The 25,407-nt window shown below is 47.1% G+C and overlaps 1 protein-coding gene across 2 annotated transcripts; it reads left to right on the forward strand.

Moving 5' to 3' along the window:
• The first annotated feature begins 18,401 nt into the window (after positions 1–18,401).
• Positions 18,402–23,969, forward strand: AMIGO1 (adhesion molecule with Ig like domain 1). Of its 2 annotated transcripts, none has more exons than XM_005542466.5 (2): positions 18,402–18,707; positions 19,125–23,969. In XM_005542466.5, exon 2 carries the CDS (start codon positions 19,212–19,214, stop codon positions 20,691–20,693), a length of 1,482 nt encoding a protein of 493 aa, XP_005542523.1. In that variant the 5' UTR covers positions 18,402–18,707; positions 19,125–19,211; the 3' UTR covers positions 20,694–23,969. The 2 variants fall into 2 exon arrangements, with proteins under 2 accessions (XP_005542523.1, XP_005542524.1); XM_005542467.5 differs by having other exon boundaries at positions 19,147–23,969.
• Positions 23,970–25,407: the final 1,438 nt, after the last annotated feature.

Genomic DNA, 25,407 nt, shown 5'->3' on the forward strand with positions numbered 1-25,407 from the left:
CTTCATGGGCCAGAAATCTGGGGGTGGAGATCAGTGTGGCTGACATAGGAGAGGAGAGCTCTGAGGAGCCAAGGACATGGGAAACAGAACCCAGAGGCAGAGGAAAAGGGCCCTGGAAAGGGAGGTGAGGGAGGTGCTGTGACAAACCATATCCTCAGTCAAAATGTCCACGGGATGGAGGGGCATCGTGAAAGTCCTGACTTTGTGTCCCGTGGGTACCATTTATTAGTTCTGAGGATGGGCAAGTCCTGATCCATGAGCAATGCAGAGAGCAATGTTTGCCTCACAGGCTGCTGTCGCTCTAAGGCTCGCATAAGGGAATGTGAATGAAAGGCTTTGGAAAGTGCACAAGCAGGTCTGATTCTCATCAGCCCACACTGCTGGCTGTCAGCTCATCTGCAGTGTGTGGCGTTAGGACCCTGATTCCTAAGTTACTAGAGAATGGTATGTATCATAATGCTGTGTGCACAAGTATTTTTGTCAGGAGTGACAGAAGCAAAGGGTCTTTCCTTCTAGAAGGGACTACCCAGGCCACACGAGCAGATGTTTATGAATCTATAATAGCATGCATCCATCCCCACAGGGTCTCTGCTCACAGAGAAGGCGCCTGAAACCAAGGCTTCCAGGAGGTGTGCGTGCACACAACAGGAGCACACATGGACACAGATGCATGCACTGTTGCCATCCCTGGTGGCTTTGCCGTCAACTGTGCCTCCTCCTAGGTGCCGGCCTCTTCCATTCTCAGTCTGTAAGCACGTTCTTACGTCTCTCTGAGATGGCAGCTGAATGAAGAACTGAAAGAGATGTGCGGACTGAAGGGACAGTTTTACATTCATTAGTTGTAGTTTTCTGGGAGAAGGAAGATACTACTAACGATTTATATTTGCAATAGTGTTTTTACAAAGCACTGTCACATACCTTATTTAATAATTTAAGCCACACAGCACTCCTGTGAGATTATTACTATCATCAGGCTCAGAAAGGTGAAACACCTTCTTGCAGATCATGCAGCTAATAGGTAACAAAATTGGGACCGAATCCATGTCATTTATTCCAAATCCTGTTCACCTTCTGTGATGCTTTGCTGCTTCTGACCTCTTGTTAACTTCCAACTCTTCTCAAGTGTCTCTCCTGCAGGAGTCCAAAGGCACAGGTGTTCTGATACTGTGGATGTTTCCTTCATTTGTTATTTTGAAATTATTTCAAATCGACAGAAATGTTGCAAGAAAGGTACAAAGAACCTCTGTTCCTGCATCCCTTCCACCCAGTTCCTCAACTTGTTTTTTTAAATTTTGTTTTTGTTTTTTGAGATGGGGTCTCACTCTGTCACCCAGGTTGGAGTACAGTGGTGTGATCTGGGTTCACTACAACCTCCACCTCCCAGGATCAAGCAATCCTCCCACCTCAGCCTCCCAAGTAGCTGGGACTACAGACATGCACCACCACACCCAGCTAATTTCTGTATTTTTTTTTTACAGAGATGGGGTTTCGCCATGTTGCCCAACCTGGCCTCAAACTCCTGGACTCAAGTGATCCACCCACCTCAGCCTCCCAAAGTGCTGGGATTACAGGCGTGAGCCACAGTGCCCGGTCCTCAATTTGTTTTATATGTGTTCTCTCTCTGTCTTTCTCTTATATATATACATCATATATACGTAATTTCTGATCCATTGGAGAGTATATTACAGACATGATGACATGATGCCCTATTACCCCTTAACACTTCAGTGTGTATTCACCAAAAACAAGGACATTCTCCTACATAACCAAAGTACAACAACATCCCAATCAGAAAAGTAACACTGATACAGAACTGCTGGCTAATAAGAGACCCCATTCAAATTTCACTAATCCTTTTTTTTCTTTTTTTTTTTTTGGAGACAGGATCTTACTCTGTTGCCCATGCTGGAGTGCAGTGACATGATCACGGCTCACTACAGTCTTGACCTCCCAGGCTCAAACAATCCTCCCACCTGAACCTTGTGAGTAGCTGTCACTACAGGTGAATACCCATGCCTGGATAGTTTCTTCATACTTTTTGTAGAGATGAAGTCTCGCTGTTACCCAGGCTCGTCTCAAACTCCCGGCCTCAAGTGATCCACCCACCCTGGCCTCCCAAAGTACTGAGATTACAGGTGTGAGCCACCGCGCTGGCCTCACTGATTATTCTAGTAACATTGTTTATAGATCTAAGCATTAATTCAGGATCATGTGTTCTATTTAGTTGTCATGTCTTTTTAGTCTTCTTCAGTCTGGAACATTTCCTATCTTTCCTTGTCTTGAACTTAATATTTTTGAAGAATCCAGCCTGGAAACTTTGTAGAATGTCCCTCAATTGGGGTTTGGCTGATGTTCCCTTATGAGTAGTTTCTGGTTATGCGTTTTGTCAGGAATACTGCAGAAGTGAGGCCATATTCTGTTAGTGGGATGTTATCTTTTTTTGTGGGGGTGGCAGGGATGGAGTCTCAGTCTGTTGGTCAGGCTGGAGTACAGTGGCATGATCTTGACTCACTGCAATCTCCACCTCCTGGGTTCAAGCAATTCTCCTGCCTCAGCCTCCCAAGTAACTAGGACTACAGGCATGTACCACCATGCTCAGCTAATTTTTGTATTTTTAGCAGAGACAGGGTTTCGCTATGTTGGCCAGGCTAGTCTTGAACTCCTGGCCTCAGGTGATCTGCCCGTCCAGCCTCCAAAAGTGCTGGGATTACAGACGTGAGCCACCGCACCTGGCCTGGAGATGTTAACTTTTATCACTTGGCTAAGATAACGTCAGCTAAGTTTTTCCACTGTAAAGTCAACTGATAGTATTGCATACTCATCAATCAAGTATTTGTGGGGAGACACTAAAATTGTGTAAAAATCATATTGCTCATCAGACTTTCACCCACTAGTTATAACATCCACCGATGACTTGTGCCTACATCATTTTTCATTTTTTATTTTTTATTTTTTTGAGACAGAGTTTCGCTCTTGTTGCCCAGGCTGGAGTGCAATGGCACGATCTCAGCTCACTGCAAACTCTGCCTCCCGAGTAGCTGGGATTACTGGTGCCTGCCACAACACCCAGCTAATTTTTGTATTTTTAGTAGAGACGGGGTTTCACCATGTTGGCCAGGCTGGTCTCGAACTCCTGACCTCGTGATCTGCCCACATCAGCCTCCCAAAGTGCTGGGATTACAGGCGTGAGCCACCGTGCCAGGCCTCCCCTAGATTGTTTATTACTGTGATGGTTACCAAATGGCAATTTTCTAAATGCAGCTTTTATATATATATACACATCAATTGGCATTCTAACATAAGATAAAGCCTGCTCTGTCTCTCCATTTATTTATTTATTTGTTTATTCTGTCATTCCTGTTTTACCGTATTTTAGTTGTAACCTAATACCAAAATTATTTATTTTGATGCCTAAATTGTTCCAGATTTGGCCTGTGCATGCCCCTTCAAGTTGGATTCCCCATTCTTTTCATGTGTTTCTGTCATTATTTGAGCACTTCCTTACTTTCTAGCACAAGATATTTGGGGCTCATCTAATAATTTCTAGGCTAATCAGTCCTAGTGGAGTTGTTTTTGTTTTTGTTTTTGTTTTAAGTAGAAAATACCTTTAGAAGCCAAAATCTGGGTGCTTGGTGTGCTCGCTGCCGTTGGGGCATCATTGCTTCTAGTATCGTTCAAAGGACACATAAATAAGTCCCCTCATTTGTATACATGGGACTAGAAATAGATATGTACACACACACACATTTACATCATTTACATATATTAAAATCAGGAGTTCAAATTAATTACCCCAATTCTGATTGAATACTGCAGGGTTTATTCTCTTTCCACATATGTAACTCCTGTCACTAACCATGAGAAATATAGGTCCCATCATCCTGAACCTACTACGTGTGTGCTCAGTTCCTCTGTTTGTAATCAATCTCCTAACCACACAGGCCACCCTCTCTGCCTCAAACTCACCACACATGCTGGTTGAACCAGCCAAATCTTGGCCCCAGCCACACTGACCACGCCATCTGTGCTGGCTGATTCTTTAATCCAGATCAAAGGGAAGGGGAGAGAAAGGACACATTATATAATTTTTTAAGGATTTAATTTATTGCAGAGTATTTATTCACACACTGAACTGAACTCCAACTGTCATTTAGAGACACTTGTCATATAACCCAAATATGTTTGTTTCAATAATAGAGCGTTTAGTGTTTCTAATAGAGTAAGAGAGCCAGTATTTATGAAGTTAATTCTAGATTAATCTGAGAAATACATTATGTGTATGTGTATGTGTATATATACACACACATTATAATTTTTTAAGCTCTCTCAAAATCTGTTTTCCTAACTTATATTCATGCTAACTTAGATGATGAAGTAGAGGCCCTTTGCCCTATGGATAAGTTTGGGAACAAAAACTGCAAATAATATGTGCCACAGACTGGTTTTATGAAACCATTTCATTTTACGTCCTGGGTGCATAGTCTGACTACATTTCCTAGCCTCCCTTGTAGCCAAGTGTGGTCATATGACACAGTTCTGGCCAGTGGAATATGGCAGAAATGATGAATGCCACTTCAAGAGCTGGTCCATAAAACCTTCCACACAATCCTGCATGCTTCCTGTCTCTACCCCATCTTCTGACTGGAAACAGGGAATACAGAATCCTCCAGTAGAGGATTCCAAAACCTGTAACAGTGACCAGAGCCACAAGGCGGATCGTTCTGAGTCTCATCCAATGGGAAGCCATCAAGTGAAAATCTTCATTAAACTGTTATTCCAGGGAGACGTTAATTTCCATTGAGGTAAGTCAGAGACTTGGGGGTTATTCATCACATCAGCCAGCTCACCCTAACCAATGCAAAAAGCAAATGAGTTGTCCAAGTTTACCCTTTAGAAGTTACAAAGCATGATGTTGAATGTGACCTTCTGATTCTTACATGAGATCTCTTCCCATCAGATCTGACCAGGTAGCATGAACTTAGTACTTTGGGAGGTTGTTACCCTATCTTTCCACATGCAGTATTTTCCTCTTTAGCCCAAGTATACTCTTAGCCCTATCTTTTCTCCCTTTCCTAAGGGTTTCCTAGGTTTGCTTTTTCATAGATTCATCTTTATCAGATGAAAATATCTGGTTTGTCTAACATCTGACCTCCAGCAGAAGACGGCTTACCCACCCTGTAGAGATGAGTCTCACCAGCAAATGGAGACAGCCCTTCAATTTCCTGCAAGTGAACTCTGCAACTGACGTGCAGGTAGGGGCAAGGCTCATAGTCAGGATGGGCCAAAATGCCTAGGAGGCAAGTAGATTTCTTCCTCTATACTCAGTAGACCAGCAATAGTTACCACTCCCGGGAAAAGACACCTCCACATCTTGTCTTTTCACAGGCTAATAATTACTTGTTCAGCAATTTAGCACGGCCCAGGCTGCTGGAAACTAACATCTTCCTGAAGAGGATGTCCTTCACACTTCTCCCTCCAGGCAAGACACGTTTTCAAGACCAAGAGAGTAAAGAAGTCAGGTAAAGTGCGAGGGAAGATGGGAAACAATGCAATAATATGGGGGAAAGGAAAACCTGAAGACGTGGCCACAAGAAGTGTCAGACGCTTTCCAAGCCTGGGACTCTAAGAGAACAGTACAGTCCAGTTTCAGAGCTAGAGTCACAAAGCTGACTCTAGAGCTGTTTCTAGAGCTGGGCAAAGCTCCAAGGTCATGATGCCTAACTCTCTCGTTTCATAAAGAGGGAATGGAGGACCTGAGTGATTAAGGACTGTGTCCAAAGTCACAGAGGCAGTCACCGTAGGACTAGAGTCCCGGACCAGTGCTCTCCAGTGCTCTTTGTACTTTCTACTCTTGCTTGCAGGCCTGATAGGAAGCACTCAGTTCAAGGAGTTGGAGTAGCAGATGTAATTAGGAAGCTAAGTGCTGGAGTATGTGGTCCCTGAGGATTCATCTCTCCATGCCCTTGGCCATCCCCGTCCTCCCTGAAAGCCTTTCCCTGCTTCTCTGAGAAGCCAGCTCCCATCACCCACTAGGGACAGACACAAACAGTCTGTCTGGGGTGAGTCTCTCAATTCCTAGGTGAAGCAGGAGTGGGAACATCTCCAGTTAGAACTCCAGAGCATCTGGGAAGGGAAAGTGTCTCCAGGCTGGAAACGTATGGAAATTTCCCTGAACCCAGAAGCATGCTTGGAATAGTTTCAACTGCCTCATCTCCACTCCAGCCCAGCCGTGTTAGTGAGGCAAGCCGCAATCAGGGAGATAATTAGCTTGCTGTTATTTATTCCCTGCGCTAATCAGCAGCCCACTGCTTGCACAGTGGAGAGGGCCCCTGCCCCCAGAGCCATGGGGGTTCTCAGGGACCTTTAGTTACCCGCCAGGAAACAAGTAGCAGAAGACAAAGGGCTGGGAAGAGGGACAGAAAGGGAGGAGGAGACCTAGACCCCAAGACCCAGTGCTGTAGGCTTCTCTACCATGCCCAGAGCCCTTGGGAGAGGCGGTCCTGCGATCACCAGGGGCCCAGGGCAGCACGGCACTCCTCTTCATTTTGTTCTTGGGGTTGGACTGTGGTCAATAAAGGGCGGCTGGTGTTCAGCTCCCTGTTCTGCCTCACTGCAGTCAAATTGCCTTTTTCCAAGGCGACTTTCAAAAAAAGACGACATTGATCAAAGCCTGCTGAGTGGTGACCTTGGTGGGAGGGAGAAAGGGCGGGTGTACTGTCTGTGGAAGCAGGCAAAGAAAACGAGGAAAACCTGCAGGGAAGGAAATGCTTTCAACCCTCAAAGTTGTTAGAACAATCATGGGGAGATGACTCCAGGTTTGAGACAGCCACTCCATGCTCAAACGCACTCCTACCTGCCCCCTTCCTAATCTTCACCAGCACATTCTCACCAGCAGTCCCTGGTTTTCCAGCCCAAACAGTAGACTGATGGTGCTCCATTCAAATAACAATGTCTAGGAAGGCCTCGGGCCATTATTTGATAACTTCATGAAATATAGACCTGGCATAGTAGAACATGCCTATATAGCCCCAGACTCAGGAGGTTGAAGCGGGAGGATCACTCGAGCCTAGGAGTTCGAGTCTGGTCTGGACAACATGGTGAGACCGTGTCTCTAAAAACCAAACCAAACAAAAAGATCAGTAGCAGTCTAGAAGGCCCATATAGGACAGTCTAAGAAGCTGCCATGTGGTTGAAAGGCAGAAGGCAGGAGGAGGTGGGGGGAGCTGGAAGACTCCTCCTGAAGCTGTATTTGTGTATCAAGTACATTTTTTTAAAAAACATAGGTCATGCATCTGTTTGGAGTGGCATGGCTAAAGTCCACCTCGTGCCCCCAGCTACCCCTTGGCCTCACTGCTGCATGGGGTACTAGAGTTGGAAGTGGTCATCTGGTCAACCTCTGGCCCTATGCAGGACTCCTCCACAAGCTTGCTCCCTTCTCTTCTCTGTCTTCCTAAGCTCTTTACACATGGGCTCTTATATTACCTGTCACCATGCATTGTGGCCATCTTGGTTTCCTTCACTACACCACGGCACTTGAGGACAGAAACAGTTTCCTATGTGTCCATCTTTGGAGGTTTTGTTTGTTTGTTTGAAACAGACTCTTGCTTTGTTGCCCAGGCTGGAGTGCAGTGGTGCAATCTCAGCTCACTGCAACCTCCACCTCCTGGGTTCAAGTGATTCTTGTACCTCAGTCTCCCAGGTAGCTGGTACTACAGGTGTGGGCCACCATGCCTGGCTAATTTTTTTTTTTTTTTGTATTTTTAGTAGATACAGGGTTTCGCCATGTTGGCCAGGCTGGTCTCCAACTCCTGGACTCAAGTGATCCACCTGCATTGCCTCCCAAAGTGCTGCGATTACAGGTGTGAGCCACCACACCCAGCCTATTTGTTCATTCATTCTATCACACACCCCCATTCACATATAGCAATAACTCCTATGCGTGTATAATAGAAAAGTGGAATACAAAGATAGACACATAGGCTGGGCGCAGTGGCTCATGCCTGTAATCCCAACATTTTGGGAAACTGAGGCAGGTGGATTACCTGAGGCCAGGAGTTCAAGACCAGCCTGGCCAACATGGGGAAACCCTGTCTCTACTAAAAACACAAAAATTAGCTGGGCGTGGTGGCATGTGCCTGTAATCCCAGCTACTCAGGAGGCTGAGGCCTGAGAATCGCCTGAACACAGGAGGTGGAGTTTGTAGTGAGCTGAGATTGTGCTACTGCACTCCAGCCTCGGCAACAGAGCAAGACTGTCTCAAACAAACAAACAAACAAACAAACAAAACCCCAAAGATAGACACATAGGAAACTGCACTCCAGACTGGGTGATAGAGTGATACTCTGTCTCAAAAATAAAAATAGTAATAATAAATAAATGAATGGACATCTGTGCAAAGTCGTCATCCAGCTCCTACTTGAGTGCTTCCTGTGATGGGAGTTCACTACCTCAAGATTGAAAAGATTCGTTATTGGACAATTGAAATGTCAGAAGATGTTTCTGTACATGCGAAGGAAATCTGAGTCTCTGGCACTTCCACCCAGTAGTATAGTTCTGCCCTTTAAAGGCCCAGGAGAGCACAGATTCTCAACCTAGGTGTCCATGGATGGGCTTTATAAAGTCCATGCCCCCAAGAAATGTGCAAAAATCTGGGTGTGCCTTGCCTACGTGCTTCCGGGAGGAAATCCATGGGTTTCACAAAGAGATGTGTATTACCAAATTTTAGAATCATAGTTCATTTATTCCCTCTTTCCATGAAAATCTATACTAGATAAACAGACCTCAAAATGCTTTCTTTTTAATATATTCCCTGCTTACTTTTCTGAAGAAAGCATATCCCCAAGGCGCTGAGCAAAACTAACTGCTACTCTTACCACAGATGATGGAATGGGGATTAGTCCACCTACTGAAATTAACCTTGTATGGGTGGGGGACACAGGAGGCCAAAGGAAAGGGTTTGATAAGAATTCTGCCGTAAAAGAGTGCTCAATATTAGATGGTGGCAATCTGACTCATTCAAAGCCTCTTTTTTGAGTAAGTAAACACCCTGATGGAAATGAAAGAAGGTGGATGACTTTTGGTTATGGGCCTCTTTCTGCCATTTCAAAACACGAGTTCAGTTCTCCAAGTCTTGGAAGCACTGGGACCACAGTGACTACAGCTAACAAGGCGACTCACCAGCTACCCTGTGGGGTCCTGCAGTAAACCTTTCTTCCTAAAGCCTGTTAGGTATCATTCTTCTTTGCAGTTCCAAAGATTCTGACTAATGCACAATGCTTCAACTTTCAGAAATGGTTATGATGGCTTCCTCCCAAAGTAAAAATCTCGCATTGCTTGGTCATCTCTCATATATGAGCTATCAAAGTGTTTACAACTGTTCTCATTTAATCCTCACCAAAATTCTATAATAGTGGTGCTTAAAGTTGGAGGTATAAAGAGTCACTTTAGGCTGGGCGCGGTGGCTCACGCCTGTAATCCCAGCACTTTGGGAGGCCGAGGCGGGCGGATCACGAGGTCAGGAGATCGAGACTATCCTGGCTAACATGGTGAAACCCTGTCTCTACTAAAAATACAAAAAATTAACCAGGCGTGGTGGTGGGCGCCTGTGGTCCCAGCTCCGGAGGCTGAGGCAGGAGAACAGCATGAACCCGGGAGGCGGAGCTTGCAGTGAGCCGAGATCGGGCCACGCCACTGCACTCCAGCCTGAGCGACAGAGGGAGACTCCGTCTCAAAAAAAAAAAAAAAGAATCACCTTAAATACAGATTCTCAGGCCACCATCTCCAGAGTTCTAGGAAAGTCTGGGGTGGGCCTTGGAATCCTCTTTTTAAGTTCCTTGGAGATTCTGATGTAGACAGTTTGAGGCCTAAATATGGAGAACATGGCCCTGAGGGTGGTGTTTCCCAAGTGCCCTGATGCTCAAAATGCTTCCTAGGCTCCTCCCATGAAGATTCCAATTCAGTTGGTCAGGAGCTTTAGAATTTGTACTTTTAATAGGGCAGGTATTATAACTTCCATTTTATATGTGAGAAAACTGAGCCCCACTGTAACTTGGCCACAGTCACACAGCCAGATGACGACAGGGGTCATACAGTTTGGATATTTGTCCCCACCCAAATCTCATGTTGAATTGTCATCCTCAAAGCTAGAAGTTGGATCATCAGGACAGATCCCGCATGGCTTGGTGCTATCTTTGTGATAATGACTTCTCATGAGATCTGGTCATTTAAAAGTGTGGGGCACTTCCCCAACCCTTTGCCCCTGCTTTCACCATGGAAAGTGCCTGCTCCATGAGTAAACGCTCCCTGAGGCCTCCCGGGAAGCAGATGCTGCTGTGCTTCCTGTACAGCCTGTGCAACAGTGAGCCAATTGAACATTTTATTTACAAATTATCCAGTCTCAGGTATTTCTTTATAGCAAGAGAAGAATGTCCTAATACAGGGGGTGAGACTGGAATCCAGCTTTCTTGACACTCAGTCCAATTCTCTTTCTATTGGCCACAAAGTACATACCCTACATAGAGTCCTTAACATAATGAGCAATTGACAGATATTTGCTAAACTGTGTAGAATCCACATATCTTACCTTCTAAGTCCTGGAGGGAAGAAATTATTTCTAAAGCATATTTGCATCCTGCTTCACCCAGCCTCACCACAGGCACATAACACAGTGCTCTGCCCTAGGGGCTCAACAGATGTGTGTGAGTGAATGCATATGAATGATTACTAGACTGTGTACCACTCCATCAACTACCTCTGGCTGTGCTCCAGACTGTAAATGAGCTGCCCAGAGCTGAACTTGAGACTCCAGCTATGGTCTGACCCAAACTAAGTACAGCCGGAGCACCTTTGCCTGTGATTTTAAAGGAACTGCTGCCTGCTCTGGGGAGTGAGACCTTGCCCTTCCTGCTGGTTTGGTGTGTGCCCTCACAGGAACTGACTGCTCCGTTACTGATCCTGAGTCCTCCTCACTCCTTCAGCCCCTACCATGGCTTCCTAATGACTTCCTAATCCTAGCCCCCCATTCATCAACACTGAGTACTTAGCTCTGCCTATCACCTTGGCCTGGAGCCCTAGAAGGCAGGCTCTGGAGAGCACAGACTACAGATAGAACTTTTCCTCAGTTCTATCTGCCTTGCACTGTCCCTGAAAATGTTATGATGCATTGAAAAGAACCTTGACCAAGGATGCAGGAGACAGCCCACTCCTACCTCTTCATATTTATAGGGAGCCTGCTTGGTGTTCGAGTTTCTCCTAGATGCCTGAACTCAGTAAGTCCTCACAACAATCCAATTAGGCAAGTATTCTTATTATCCCCATTTTATAGGTTAAGTAACTAGCTCAAGTCACACAGTGAGTGGCAGAGCCAAGATAGGATCCCAAGGAGTCTAGCTCTAGAGACTACTCCCTTAACCACAAAGCTACACTCTTTCTCTAGGCTTCTAACTCAGTTCTGCCATGAACCAGCTTGTGAACTTGACTGCTATGGCCTCTTCCAGCACAGGCAGGTAATCTAAAGTTCTCTCATTATAGGTAAGAGCTAGATGAGCTAGTACTGCCATTACTCTGAGACTTTGCTAAGAATGCTATAAGTGGTTGAAGAGTAGAAACTTCAAAGACAAATGAGTAGGTATGGGCTCAGAAAGCATGATTAGAGGAGACAGATCTATAAACTCAAATAGTAATCAAATGGCTGCAGATCATGGAAAGAAACTTTTAACTATAAGCTAAACATTGAATTTAACTATAATCCTTTCCCAAATCATAAAAGTGCTAACTTCCTAAACTGGAATATTAACTTTCCAAATATAAGACAAACTAGTCCAAAATTTATATATGGGCCAGGCACAGTGGCTCACACCTGTAATTTCAGCACTTTGGGAGGCTGAGGCGGGCGGATCACTTGAGCCCAGGAGTTTGAGACCAGCCTGGCCAATATGGTGAAACCTTGTCTCTACAAAAAGATTAAAAATTAGCCAGGTGTAGTGACACATGCCTGTAGTCCCAATTCTTTGGGAGGTAGGGGTGGGAAGATCACCTGAGCCCAGGAGGTCAAGCCTGCAGTGAACTGTGATCACAACACTGTACTCCAACCTGACAGAGTGAGACTTTGCCTCAAAAAAAAAAAAAAAAAAAAATCATATATGAAAATTAGTTTAGAAGTTTCAACATTAGCTAGGATTTAATTTTAGATATAAAGCCTTTAGAAATCAAAAGAGAGGGTTGCATGTACAGGAAAAGAAAATATTTTCAGACTTATGACAAAACTTCTTAATGAAAAAAATGTAAGATTCCTTTTGGAGGACTTCCTGGTTATCCAGGCCCCCATGGCAGTAGGTCCAAGGTATTCTTACTTGTAGCAAGGCCTTGGAACTATAGTCTTCCATCTTTGGGATATCAGGTCAGCTGTAGGTGGACTGTGGTGGTGAATTCTATCCCTAAGGGCTAAAATAACATTTTGAACCATGAATTTATTGTTCAGCCATACTTCAAAGACACATCTATCTGATGACTCAGTGCAGAGTTATTCTGAGATGTCCATACATGTTAAAAGTCAAGAGAATGTTCATGACTTAGTCATCTAGAGTGATCACCACTTTGGTGGCAGGATAGTCCTGACTGTAGTGCACAAGCTATAGATTAAGCAGATGCCTTCAGATTTGTTTGACAAACCTGAAGAGCCCAGGACATGGATAGGTGCCCATGGCATGCCTCCACCTACATCAGTGAGCCCTCAGCTGCCCCTAGTTGGTATGCATATTCTTGTGGTTTCTGCAGATCAAGTGGAGCTTCCGGAAAGTGTGCAGGGTTGAGGTGGAAAGAGAAAAGACTGGAAAAAGAGGCTGCGATGCCGGTTGTCTAAACAGAAGGAGTATTTGCCTCCTGGACATTGAGTAAATCAATGTGTGAGCATTCTAAAAGGTTAAAAGGTCAGTGAAATGATTGATGGTTTATGGAGGTGGGGGCAGGAGGATGGCAAAAGGAATCCTCAAGAGTGAGCACTTTCAGGAACAAACCGAACATGGAACCATGAGTGAACTGCTAGATATAGAAAGGGCTCAACCTGGCCAGGCGCGGTGGCTCACGCCTGTAATCCCAGCACTTTGGGAGGCCCACGAGGTCAGGAGATCAAGACAACACTGGCCAACATGGTGAAACCCCGTCTGTACTAAAAATACAAAAAAATTGGCTGGGCATGGTGGCATGCGCCTGTAGTCCCAGCTACTTGGGAGGCTGAGGCAGGAGAATTGCTTGAACCCAGGAGGCGGAGGTTGCAATGAGCCAAGATCGCACCACTGCACTCCAGCCTGGAGACAGAGCAAGACTTTGTCTCAAAAAAAAAAAAAAAAAAAAAAAAAGCGGGGGGGCCTCAACCCAGTAGTGAGGGCTAAAATGTTAGCCATTTAAGCAATTCATAACAGAAGACTCATCTTTATTGCTACCCACCCCCAAAATAGCCTAATTTTTAGAGGCCCCCCTCTTCTTGGAGACATCCCGAAAAATACAAAGTTGCTGATATGAGTAGAACTACTGAGATCTCCACAAAATACAAGAATACTTAAAATATTTAAATTTTTAAATTTTTTTGGAGTCAGAGGCTTGCTCTGTTGCCCAGGCTGGAGTGCAGTGGCATGATTTTGGCTCACTGAAACCTCTTCCTCCCAGGTTCAAGCAATTCTCGTGCCTCAGCCTCCCGAGTAGCTGGGATTACAGGTGTGCCACCACACCAGGCTAATTTTTGTATTTTTAGTAGAGACAGGGTTTCGTCATGTTGGCCAGGCTGGTCTCAAACTCCTGGCCTCAAGCGATCCGTCCTCCTTGGCCTCCCAAAGTGCTGGGATTACAGGTGTGAGCCACTGCAACCAGCCAAAAGATAGTTTCTTTTTTTTTTTTTTTTTTTTTTTTTGAGACGGAGTCTCACGCTGTGTCACCCAGGCTGGAGTGCAGTGGCGCGATCTCGGCTCACTGCAAGCTCCGCCTCCCAGGTTCACGCCATTCTCCTGCCTCAGCCTCCGAGTAGCTGGGACTACAGGCGCCTGCCACCACGCCCGGCTAGTTTTTTTTTTTTTTTTGTATTTTTAGTAGAGACGGGGTTTCACCATGTTAGCCAGGATGGTCTCGATCTCCTGACCTCGTGATCCACCCGCCTCGGCCTCCCAAAGTGCTGGGATTACAGGCTTGAGCCACCGCGCCCGGCCAAGATAGTTTCTTAATAGGGTGTCTTCCCTCGGCGTTGTCCGTTCTGATTCTTTGTTCTTTCTTTCTTTCTTTCTTTTTTTTTTTGGATACAGCATCTGGCTTTGTTGCCCAGGCTGGAGTGCAGTGGTGCGATCTTGGCTTGCTGCAACCTCTGCCTCCTGGGCTCAAGCCATCTTCCCACCTCAGACTCCCAAGTAGCTGGGATTACAGAAGCATGCCACCATGCCTGGCTAATTTTTGTATTTTAAGTAGAGATGGGTTTCTCCATGTTGCCCAGGCTGGTCTTGAACTCCTGAGCTTGAGTGATCCACCTGCCTTGGCCTCCTAAAATGCTGGGATCACAGGCATAAGCCACCACTACCAGCCTTCTCCACTCTGATTCTAATGGCCAGTATTAGCTATTAAGAAAGCAAAAAAATTCTTGTAGTGTGGAGAAAAGGAATTCATCCAGTCTCATAAACTGGGACACATATCCATTTGCTTTTGCTCAAGTGCTAAGCTAACCAAACAACCTCTCAAATTGTATTTAGGAATACTGAGTTGGTCCATTTCAGCAAGTGGAAATACATACTCACTAAATAACCTGTTGCTATTTATCTTGCCCAGGTCTTCTTTTGTTGTGAATTAATAGTTGTTCTGGTCTAAAAAGCAGCTGTGGGAAAGTTATTATGAGTCAATTATCTAAACCAGTGCCATCATGAAACTTCCTGTGACAATACGTTGTTCAACAGGGTAGCTGGCCACATATGGCCATAAGCATTTGAAATGTGGCTAGGGAAACTGAAGAAGCGATTTATAGTTAATTTTAATTAATTTAAGTAGCCACAAATGGCTGCTGGCTACCAATTAGGCAGCACAACTCTAGATTCCTGCTACTTAAAGTGTGGTCTCAAAGAAGCATTGGCATCATCTTGTTAGCTTGTTGGAAAAGCAGAATCTCAGGTCACACCCCAGTCCTGATAATTTAGAATCTCCATGATTATAAGATACTCTGCTGATTTGTCTGCACATTAACATTTTTAAAAGATATGGTTATTTATTTATTTATTTATTTTCTGACAGAGTCTCACTCTGTCGCCCAGGCTGGAGTACAGTGGCATGATCTTGGCTCACTGCAACCTCCACCTCCCAGGTTCAAGTGATTCTCATGCCGCAGCTACCCGAGTAGCCAGGACTACAGGCGTGTACCACCACGCCGGACTAATTTTTGTATTTTTAGTAGAGATGGAGTTTTGCCATGTTGGCCAGGATGGTCTTGAACTCCTGCTTCATGTGATCTGCCTGCCTCAGCCTCCCAAAGTGCTGGGATTACAGGGGTGAGCCACCGCACCCGGCCAAAATGATTATTTTTAAAAGGATATGGATTAGCTGAAAAAAGTGATGAGCAACATATCTGTAGTGACCCTTCCAAATTGCAGACACCCACTCTTGAAACTGGTATCCATCATAAGGGGCCTGCTTCTTTTTTTGTATCTGTCTCTCTCCCATACCTTGAACATAGCAGAAAGAGGAAAGGGAGGCTGGGGATGATGGCTTACACATGTAATTCCAGCACTTTGGGAGGCCGAGGAGGGCAGATCACCTGAGGTCAGGAGTTCCCGACCAACCTGGCCAACATGGTGAAACCCCGTCTCTACTAAAAATATAAAAATTAGCTAGGCATGGTAGCGGGCATGTGTAATCTCAGCTACTTGGGAGGCTGAGGCAGGAGAATTGCTTGAACCCAGGAGATGGAGGTTGCAGTGAGCCAAGATTGCGCCACGGAACTCCAGCCTGGGTGACAACAGAGAAACTCTGTCAAAAAAATTAAAAAAAAAAAAGAGGAAAGGGAGAGGAGAGAGCCTGGAACAACACTGGAGTGAAAAGTATGCAATATGGAGATGAGGGGTGGGGTGGGAGGAGCATGTGTTTCTCAGGAATATTTGTACAAAACAAAATGATGACATTTCTTTAATGATTATTGAAATGGGTGATGGGTATATCGGAGTTCATTGTACTATTTTCTCTACTTTTGTGTATGTTTGAAAATTTTCAAAATTAAAAAACAGATGTAACTTCAGAGATGATGTGTGTGATAGCCAGCCTCCAAGATGGTCCCAATGATCCTCTCTTCTTGGTATTTGTGTCCTTGTGTAGTTCTTCCATATTGAATCAGGGATTGCATATGTGACCAAAGTGGAGGTGATACCCATCACTTCAAAGAGCCAGATCACTGTGATGTCTGTCTTGCTATCCCTTGGATCTCTTGCTCTGAGGTAAGTCATCTACTGTGTTGTGAGAATACTCAAGTCATCTTGTGGAAAGACCTTTATGGAGCGGAATAGAGGTTTCCTGCCAACAGCCAGCCACACGAAATTAAGTGAGCCTCTATGGCCCCAGTGAAGCCTTCTAATGATAGTAGCTCCATCTAACGTACAACTGCATGAGAAACTGCCAAGCCAGAACTGTCCACCAAACTGCTCTTGAATCTCTGACCAACAGACACTGTGAAAGGCAATAAATGTATATTGTTGTAGGAAGTCACTAAGTTTTGGGGTAATGTGATTGTACAGCGATAGATAACTGATGCAATGTGATTTCAAGATTCTTCACTCTTTGTCCTCCAAAAAGATTACCCTCCTCATCTTTTCAATCATACCTGAAATGAACAGGAACAGAAAGACCTTTCTCTTTCCTTTCTTTCTTTTTTTTTTTTTTTTTTTGAAACAGGGTCTTGCTCTGTCACCCAGGCTGGAATGCAGTGACACAAACATGGCTTACTGCAGCCTTGACCTCCAGGGCTCAAGTGATCTTCCTGCCGCAGCCTCTCAAGTAGTGGGCACCACAGGTGCGTGCCACCATGCCTTATTATTTTTTTTTTTAAAGAGACAGAGCCTCACCATATTGCCCAGGCTGCTCTCAACTCCTGGGCTCAAGCAGTCCTCCTGCCTCAGCCTCCCAAAGTGCTGGGATTACAGGTGTGAGCCACTGCACCTGGCAGAAAGACCTTTTCACACTATGCGAAAGGTTAACATGCTAATACTCCTTGAAGAGATAATATATTCACTAAAATTCATGGTAAAACATGTGACAGATATAAATTCTTTCTTTTTAAAACTCTTAGCAAGCTAATCTATTGAGACATTAATTTCAGTCTTGATCTTGCTGTTGTAAGAGACTGGAAAGAATAAAAAGGTAATTTCTCGCTTACGGTCCACCATCTCAAGAACAGCTAACGTCTTGAATGATAAGGTCTAGGCTCTTCCTGCATCTCTATTTCCTCACCCCCAAACAACATACACTAGTAACAGCTTCTTGTTGTTTCAGGGGCCACCCTAAAGAAGACACCCCTCCACCTCTACCACTGGCCTTCATCTTGAGCATTAGGTAACAGAGAAACTATGTTGGAATTGCTCCATAAGGGGAGTGGGGAGCTGGCACTGGCTTAGGAAGAAGGCAAGTGGCCAGACCTAAGGGCTGAATGACTTTCTCCAGGCTGCGAAGGGTTTCGGAGTTTCCAGGAATGGAAATTGTCCCTGGCTTGTATGCAGTCTGTGTGTGTGTGTGTGTGTGTGTGTGTAGCAGGTGGAGTGGTGAGACGTGCATGAGGTGTCTATAAAGGGGTGTTCTGGGGCCTGGGCCCACCAAACATCCCCTTTCCCCCCACTCCTGCGCAGCTTGCTTGCAGGCTAAGGAGCTGTGCCCTTCAGTGGTTCCTCAAGGGTCATGAACTAGCAGCATCAAGACGGGGTGGGTAGGGGGAAACACTTCCCCCAATTTTTGAGACCCCACCACTACGGAGAGAAGGGGGGAACCTCAGATGTGACTAATGAATTTCCCGCCAACATTGGCAGGCGGGAGCTGAGCCAGATTTCTTTAATTTGCGAAATTAAAAGACATGTGACGCCTCTTGCCCGAGTAGGTGCAGCGATTCATTTCAGACTTTTCCTGAGAGCGGGTCTGTGTAGCGAGAAGGGTGCTGGGGAATGGGGGATGGGAGAATGGGGATGGAGGAAGTTATAGCTGATCCTAAGGGGCCACTGCCGCACTTCCTGCCAATTTTCGTCTTTAGTTCAGCGTCCCGAGCTCTCTTTTTGAGGGAAGAACCCCGCGCGCGTCCGCCCGGCCGGCTCCGACACAAACACACGCACGTGCGCCCCGCCCCCGCCGCGCGCACGCGCCCCGAGGCTCTGGCGGCGGCGACGGGCGCGCGCGCGGTGCTCGCTGCCCCCACGCCGCTCCCTCCGCTCGGATCGCTGCGCCTCCAGCTCCCCGCACCGATCCGCGCTAGGCCTGCGGACCTGGAGACAGCGGCCGCGGTCAGTGGGCTCCGGCGGGCTCAGTGGACGAGGCGGTGGCGGGGTGAGCGGAGCGGAGCGGGGCCCCGCAAGTCCCCGGGAGGCGACGGTGCCGGGCGCGGACCCCTGCGTAAGGCGGGCGCAGTGACAGGCCGGCCGGTGAGGCGCCGCCGGGGGAGGCCGCGACGGAGCTCCCGGACCGGCCATGGGCTGAGACACGTCCTCGCCGAGCAGGTGCAGTGACCGGTGATCCCGGGGGGAGCCCGCCCCTACAGGCCCGGGGACCCTCAACCCCGACCGGACGCGTCCTACCCAGCCCGGTGCCCTGTTGACCTTCCCTCAGCTCTTCCCAAAAGGCACGCCGACCCCACCTCCAAACCCTGCCCGTGCCATCCCTGTGACTCCCAGCAGTCCCTTCCATCCTGTACATACCTGCAGCCTGCACCCCTGTCACCCCAGCCCAGTAGGCCCTCGGGCCACCTCCTCTTTGGCCGATATTTACATCCCACTGCCTGCACAGTGCCTGGAAACTACCCAGCGTCTCTTTCCTAGCCCAAAGCGGGTGGAGGTAAGGGTGGGAGGGGAAGTGGGAGAGGGTGTCCTTTCCTCTGGAGTCCTTGGTGACCACAAACCCATCCTTTTTCTCTCAAGTGACCCTTCTGTACCCCACCAGAACATGCCCGGGTGACCTCCTCCCAGATCTTCCTTGTGGCCTTCCTCGCCCACTCCAGTGACACTATGCACCCGCACCGTGACCCGAGAGGCCTCTGGCTCCTGCTGCCGTCCTTGTCCCTGCTGCTTTTTGAGGTGGCCAGAGCTGGCCGAGCCGTGGTTAGCTGTCCTGCTGCCTGCTTGTGCGCCAGCAACATCCTCAGCTGCTCCAAACAGCAGCTGCCCAATGTGCCCCATTCCTTGCCCAGTTACACAGCACTACTGGACCTCAGCCACAACAACCTGAGCCGCCTGCGGGCCGAGTGGACCCCCACGCGCCTGACTCAACTGCACTCCCTGCTGCTGAGCCACAACCACCTGAACTTCATCTCCTCTGAGGCCTTTTCCCCCGTACCCAACCTGCGCTACCTGGACCTCTCCTCCAACCAGCTGCGTACACTGGATGAGTTTCTGTTCAGTGACCTGCAAGTGCTGGAGGTGCTGCTGCTCTACAATAACCACATCATGGCGGTGGACCGGTGCGCCTTCGACGACATGGCCCAGCTGCAGAAACTCTACTTGAGCCAGAACCAGATCTCTCGCTTCCCTCTGGAACTGGTCAAGGAAGGAGCCAAGCTACCCAAACTGACGCTCCTGGATCTCTCTTCTAACAAGCTGAAGAACTTGCCACTGCCTGACCTGCAGAAGCTGCCGGCCTGGATCAAGAATGGGCTGTACCTACATAACAACCCCCTGAACTGCGACTGTGAGCTCTACCAGCTTTTTTCACACTGGCAGTATCGGCAGCTGAGCTCCGTGATGGACTTTCAAGAGGATCTGTACTGCATGAACTCCAAGAAGCTGCACAATGTCTTCAACCTGAGTTTCCTCAACTGTGGCGAGTACAAGGAGCGTGCCTGGGAGGCCCACCTGGGTGACACCTTGATCATCAAGTGTGACACCAAGCAGCAAGGGATGACCAAGGTGTGGGTGACGCCAAGTAATGAACGGGTGCTAGATGAGGTGACCAATGGCACGGTGAGTGTGTCTAAGGATGGCAGTCTTCTTTTCCAGCAGGTGCAGGTCGAGGACGGTGGTGTGTATACCTGCTATGCCATGGGAGAGACTTTCAATGAGACACTGTCTGTGGAATTGAAAGTGCACAATTTCACCTTGCACGGACACCATGACACCCTCAACACAGCCTATACCACCCTAGTGGGCTGTATCCTTAGTGTGGTCCTGGTCCTCATATACCTATACCTCACCCCTTGCCGCTGCTGGTGCCGGGGTGTAGAGAAGCCTTCCAGCCATCAAGGAGACAGCCTCAGCTCTTCCATGCTTAGTACCACACCCAACCATGATCCTATGGCTGGTGGGGACAAAGATGATGGTTTTGACCGGCGGGTGGCTTTCCTGGAACCTGCTGGACCTGGGCAGGGTCAAAACGGCAAGCTCAAGCCAGGCAACACGCTGCCAGTGCCTGAGGCCACAGGCAAGGGCCAACGGAGGATGTCGGATCCGGAATCAGTCAGCTCGGTCTTCTCTGATACGCCCATTGTGGTGTGAGCAGGATGGGTTGGTGGGGAGATTCTGCCCCAGGAGAGGTAATGCACCCCTGAAGGATATGAGGGGATGGAAGAGAGGGCTGGCTGCCCAAGGGAATGGGTTCCTCCTGACCTCAAGGGAATTGGTCCCAGGTACAACAGAGAGCAAGACCCCAAACAGGGTGTGGCTGCCACGATTTTCAAATGGGGGTATATTAATCCTCAGGCAAATGCTACACCCGTACCCAAAGCCCTGCCAATTCTGTGTGGTAGAGGAAGAGAAACATGTCTGAGTTGGATGGGATTGAGGAAGGAGTGAGGGGAAGAGCAGATTCCCTAAACTTTCATGAGGTCATCCCTAGCTCCTTAAGAGAAAAACATTCAGAAAAAAAAATTTTTTTCTATCTCTGCCCACCCACACCTGTGATGTTGTGTGTGTTGGGGGAGCTTCCACAGGAGCCACACTGGGGAAAAGCTGTAGTATCTTCTTTGTTTAGGAAGTCAAACTTCACAGCTGGGGAAATTGAAAACCTTTGGAAAACGAGTCAGGAAAAGGCTGAGACCTCAATCGGTAACACTTCCTCAAAGCTGTTGTAAGACTTTCCATTAAAGCCTTCCTCTTTCCTGATGAGCCCTGGGTGGATGGATCTTCGCAGGAGCCTGGCCTGCTGCCTGTTAGTTATGACAGCAGTGTGGGATGTGCTATCTGTGCCTCGTCCTGGGACCAGTAGCACAGAGGGGTACAGCATGAACTGAAGGGTCCATGTCACAGCATCGGTGCCGGCACGAAACTTGTAGATGGGGGGTGAACTCCAGATAGGCTAATTCCCTGGTTGGTGAAACCCTTGGTTAGTATTTGATTCCCAGCATTTGTGTGTCAGGCCAGAGTGGGGGCTGCTGAAGGTAGAGCTTTTATGGATGCCTGCCACAGACATGGTACATGGGCCCACTTCACGCTAGAAGGATGAAGGTAAATCAGCCTCTATTATGTAGCATCCAGCTGGAGCTGATTCTCAATGTATACCATCTCTTCATCCAGTCTCCTTATCAAGCTTAGGTGGGATTCTGAATTTTCCCTAATATGCTGCTCTGTAAGGGGAGGAGTCCAGGAAAGCCTGGCCCCAGCTGGCTAAGAGTAGTCTTGGTGATAGAGAAAATCCAGTATATATCTCCTCTATGTGGACAAGGTTGTCTTGCTCCTCTCAGAGATATCACCTCTGCTGCAAAGTCAAAGCATGGGGTTTTGACATCGGAAGGGCTGGAATTGGGTAGTCTCTACCCCAGAATGGCAATTTGGAGTGCAGCTTAGAGTTCTGCCCTCTCCACAGATTCCAGGCAATCCTGAAGCAGAGATAATCAGGAGTACTAAACTTTCAGAAGGGGAGTTCTGCCACCCCATTCCTCCATTGAGAGGTCCTTGCAGTTGTGGTTGTCAGGCCAGAGGAACTTAAGAAGGATGAGCTCAACATTCCATTCCATCCAAGGTTGCAGAATACTTTGAGTCTGGAGATGACTGATCCCTTTAACTTTTCCCTTTGACTATACTGCATACCCTGGAAGTGGCTGCTCTGAGCTTTGGCGGGGGATGAGCAGGGCGAAGGTGAAAATGTTCTCTGATGTTGGTTTTTCTTAGTGTCTCTTCTCTCCCACGTTTCCGGTCCATTGGAAGTTCTCCAGATCCTCTAGATTTCTGACCTCTTTTTACGTTCTAAGAGGTGTCATTTACCTGTGGGTAAGGGGCTTGGAGGGCCTATTAAGCTTCCCATTAAGATTGGGGAAGGGGACTCAACATCTTCCCCTTGTCTGGGTCCTGGGAACTCAAGACTGCTGTCCATCCTTTATTAGTAACCTAGTTTTGCTGAGAGAGAGGTGCAGCATTTCCCTCAAGTACCTGCATGCTCATAGGTATGCATGCTTATAGGTATGCATGCACACCAGCACCTTGACTTCCACCAGGACAGTGAATCTGTAGTCCCCATTAACGCCACTCTCAGAATGGTCTCCACCAATGTGCACAACTTCATCCACACAATTGTATTCCCCTTTAGAAGAGACAGTGACCATGCCAGGCTCTTCAAATACACACTCCTGTATTTTAATTTCTGAACTCCCTGAAGCTTCACCCACATTTCCATGGCACTGAATCACTTTTCTGCCCAGGCTGGAGTTAGAAGAACCATGGGTTGAAGACCTTGGAAGAAGAGGTGGTGAGGAGCTACCTGGTTCTTCTCAGGAAGAACTCCTGAGTCTCAGGAGACTCCTCAGAAACCTCCCTTAAAGACTATATATATGAGCAATATATGAGCAATTAAGATAGAACTAGGTCATTGAAGGACTCAGAAGGAAACTGGCAAGGGGCTAAGCAGCTGTGAGCTGCTCTTCCTGTTAACTGTCCTCAGGAGAGAAAAGTTGTCTTGATTTATTCCAGAGACTCCTGAGAATTTTGTTACTGGAGCTATAGGAACCAGGACTCCCTCCTCAGACTCATCAGGAAATCTGTGAAAATCTCATCTCCATGCTGCAGTCTCCCCACTTGGCACCATCTATGGCTCTGACGATCTTTAAAGTGAGCGTTAAATGAAGCAGGCCTTCTGGGGCATCGTGATGGAGCTCCTGAGGACTAGGAGGGCCGTTTTCTTCATAATTCCTACCCAGTTTAGGAAATGAGAAAAGGCCCTGTGGCTCGTCTCCTGACTATATTCACTAGTTGGGCCTTGAGTTTGAGACACCTGGTAGATGATGTACCTGGCTGCCCTACCAAGAGATTTGATTAGCTTCTTCCCGTGGTTTCAGGTGATAGAACCCAAAGGTAGCTTTTTAATTGGAGAATTGAGTAATCACCATATGTAAGCTCACTAGAACCCTGTGTTGAAAACTGCCAGGTGTGGGTATAAGAAAAGGCCGAGAGATCACCTCCTCTCACCCTACCCCGCACCCATAAACCAGACATGTCTCCCAGGAAGCAGGTGTCCCTGGAGACAGAGTATGACAGGGCTCTACAATCTGTCTGTGTAATTATTTGTGATTTTTTGTGTGTGTGTGTGTGTTTATGGGGCCCAAGGAAGGGGCCAGGAGAAGGTACACCCTCGCTGGGGAGAACAAAGCAGATGGATCCAGTTTTCTGTGTGTTCTTACCTCTGTACTTCCTCGTAGCTCTGCTGACAAATCAAGCAGGCCTCCCGTGTCCAAGACCCCATTCCTCCCACTTGTGTACACCTAGGCTGGCAAATCTTGGAGCCTCTGGGCTCTGAAAACTAGACAATGATCATTAAACCTGGCTTGAGTCTCTGTCCTGGCACAATCTGACTGGTTTATTTTTTCAGCCTGTGGGTGGGGTTCACTGTACCTCAGAAGGGTGTGGCCTATCTAGGAAGAAAATCTTTTAAGTGCTATTGTACGGACATGGGTGAAATACACATGTAGGCATTAAGATGGACCAGGGGTCAGCAAACATTTTCTCTAACGAGCCAGATAGTAAATATTTGAGGCTCTGCAGACCACACAGTCTCTGTTACAACTCAACTGTGCTGCTATAGCCTGAGTGTAGTCACAGACAGGACAAAAATGAATGACTGTGGCTCTGGTCCAAAAAAGATTTGACTTACGGACATTGAAACTTGAATTTCATATAATTTTAACATGCCTTTTGAGTTTTTCCAACCATTAAAAAATACATAAACTATTATTAGCTCACAGGCCACATAAAACCAGGCAATGGGCTGGTTTGACCAACAGACCATAGTTTGCTGACCTCTAAGATAAGATTCTCAAATGTCACTGAAGCTTTAGAGTTTAGAAATCAAATGACTTGATGCTCGCTGAGGCTTGTAGGTAATGAAGCCTTCCTGGATCCCTAGGGCAGAGGGTTGCCACCCTTGCAGAGTTCTCTTAAAAGTCTGGATCAAGCCTACTGACCGTACCATGGAAAAAATGCGTGGATTGGGTTTTTAAAAATGGTGGGGAGCAGCTCACTTTCACAGAATTTTTTATTATCAGTATTTTCATGTTGTAAATGGTAGCCATCTTAGGCTAAAAGTATATTCACCTAATGGGCAGGTTAATCTTCCTTGACAGGTTTAGTGTGTCCTAGGCATTGCGTGGAACGGAAAAATGCAGTCCCTACGTTTTGGTGCAGATTCAGCCTACCAGAAGTTGGACTGGATTCTCAACTCTTAACCATGCTGATTCTTTGGCTACTCTCTTGGTGATTCTAGAAGAGGGTTGTCATGGCAGATTCCAAGGGGGGAGAGGAAATGATACAAGGAAAAAAATTGAAAGAATCCGAATTTGAATACTTACCTAAAGTCTTGACCGAAGGGCAGCCCTCCTCTATTTGGAAAGTTGTTTTTCACTTCAGGAGGAACAACCAAGGTGATGAGGGGTGGAGCTACTGCACAACCAGCCACATCAGACAAGTCAACTTTGGCAGTCAGTGAAATGACAGCTGTTGATGTCAGAGCACTCCCATACTCTGCATTTATATAGTTTTTCATCTGCAAAGCAGTTTTTCTGTGGCTGACAGTCTGGCCAACAGGATGAAGCCGATAAGGAGAGCAAGTCTGATGAGAACTACTTGGAGTTCTCTCTTCTGTTTTGGCCTGTGCCAAGCCCAAGGAAGTCCATGGCTGCATCTCTTCAACACCCCCCACCCACCCACCACCCACATCCTCACCACCTCCCCATCACCTCCCCCAAGCCACAAGAAGTTCCTTAGATTCTGGCCAAGATGGGCAATT

The sequence above is a fragment of the Macaca fascicularis genome, chromosome 1 (genome assembly GCF_037993035.2).
Source record: "Macaca fascicularis isolate 582-1 chromosome 1, T2T-MFA8v1.1".
In the NCBI taxonomy this organism is placed as follows: Eukaryota; Metazoa; Chordata; class Mammalia; order Primates; family Cercopithecidae; genus Macaca; species Macaca fascicularis.

What these genes read in the sequence shown, in the direction of transcription:
- AMIGO1 (XM_005542466.5), top strand. Translation starts at nt 19,212, where the DNA reads ATGCACCCGCACCGTGACCCGAGAGGCCTCTGGCTCCTGCTGCCGTCC.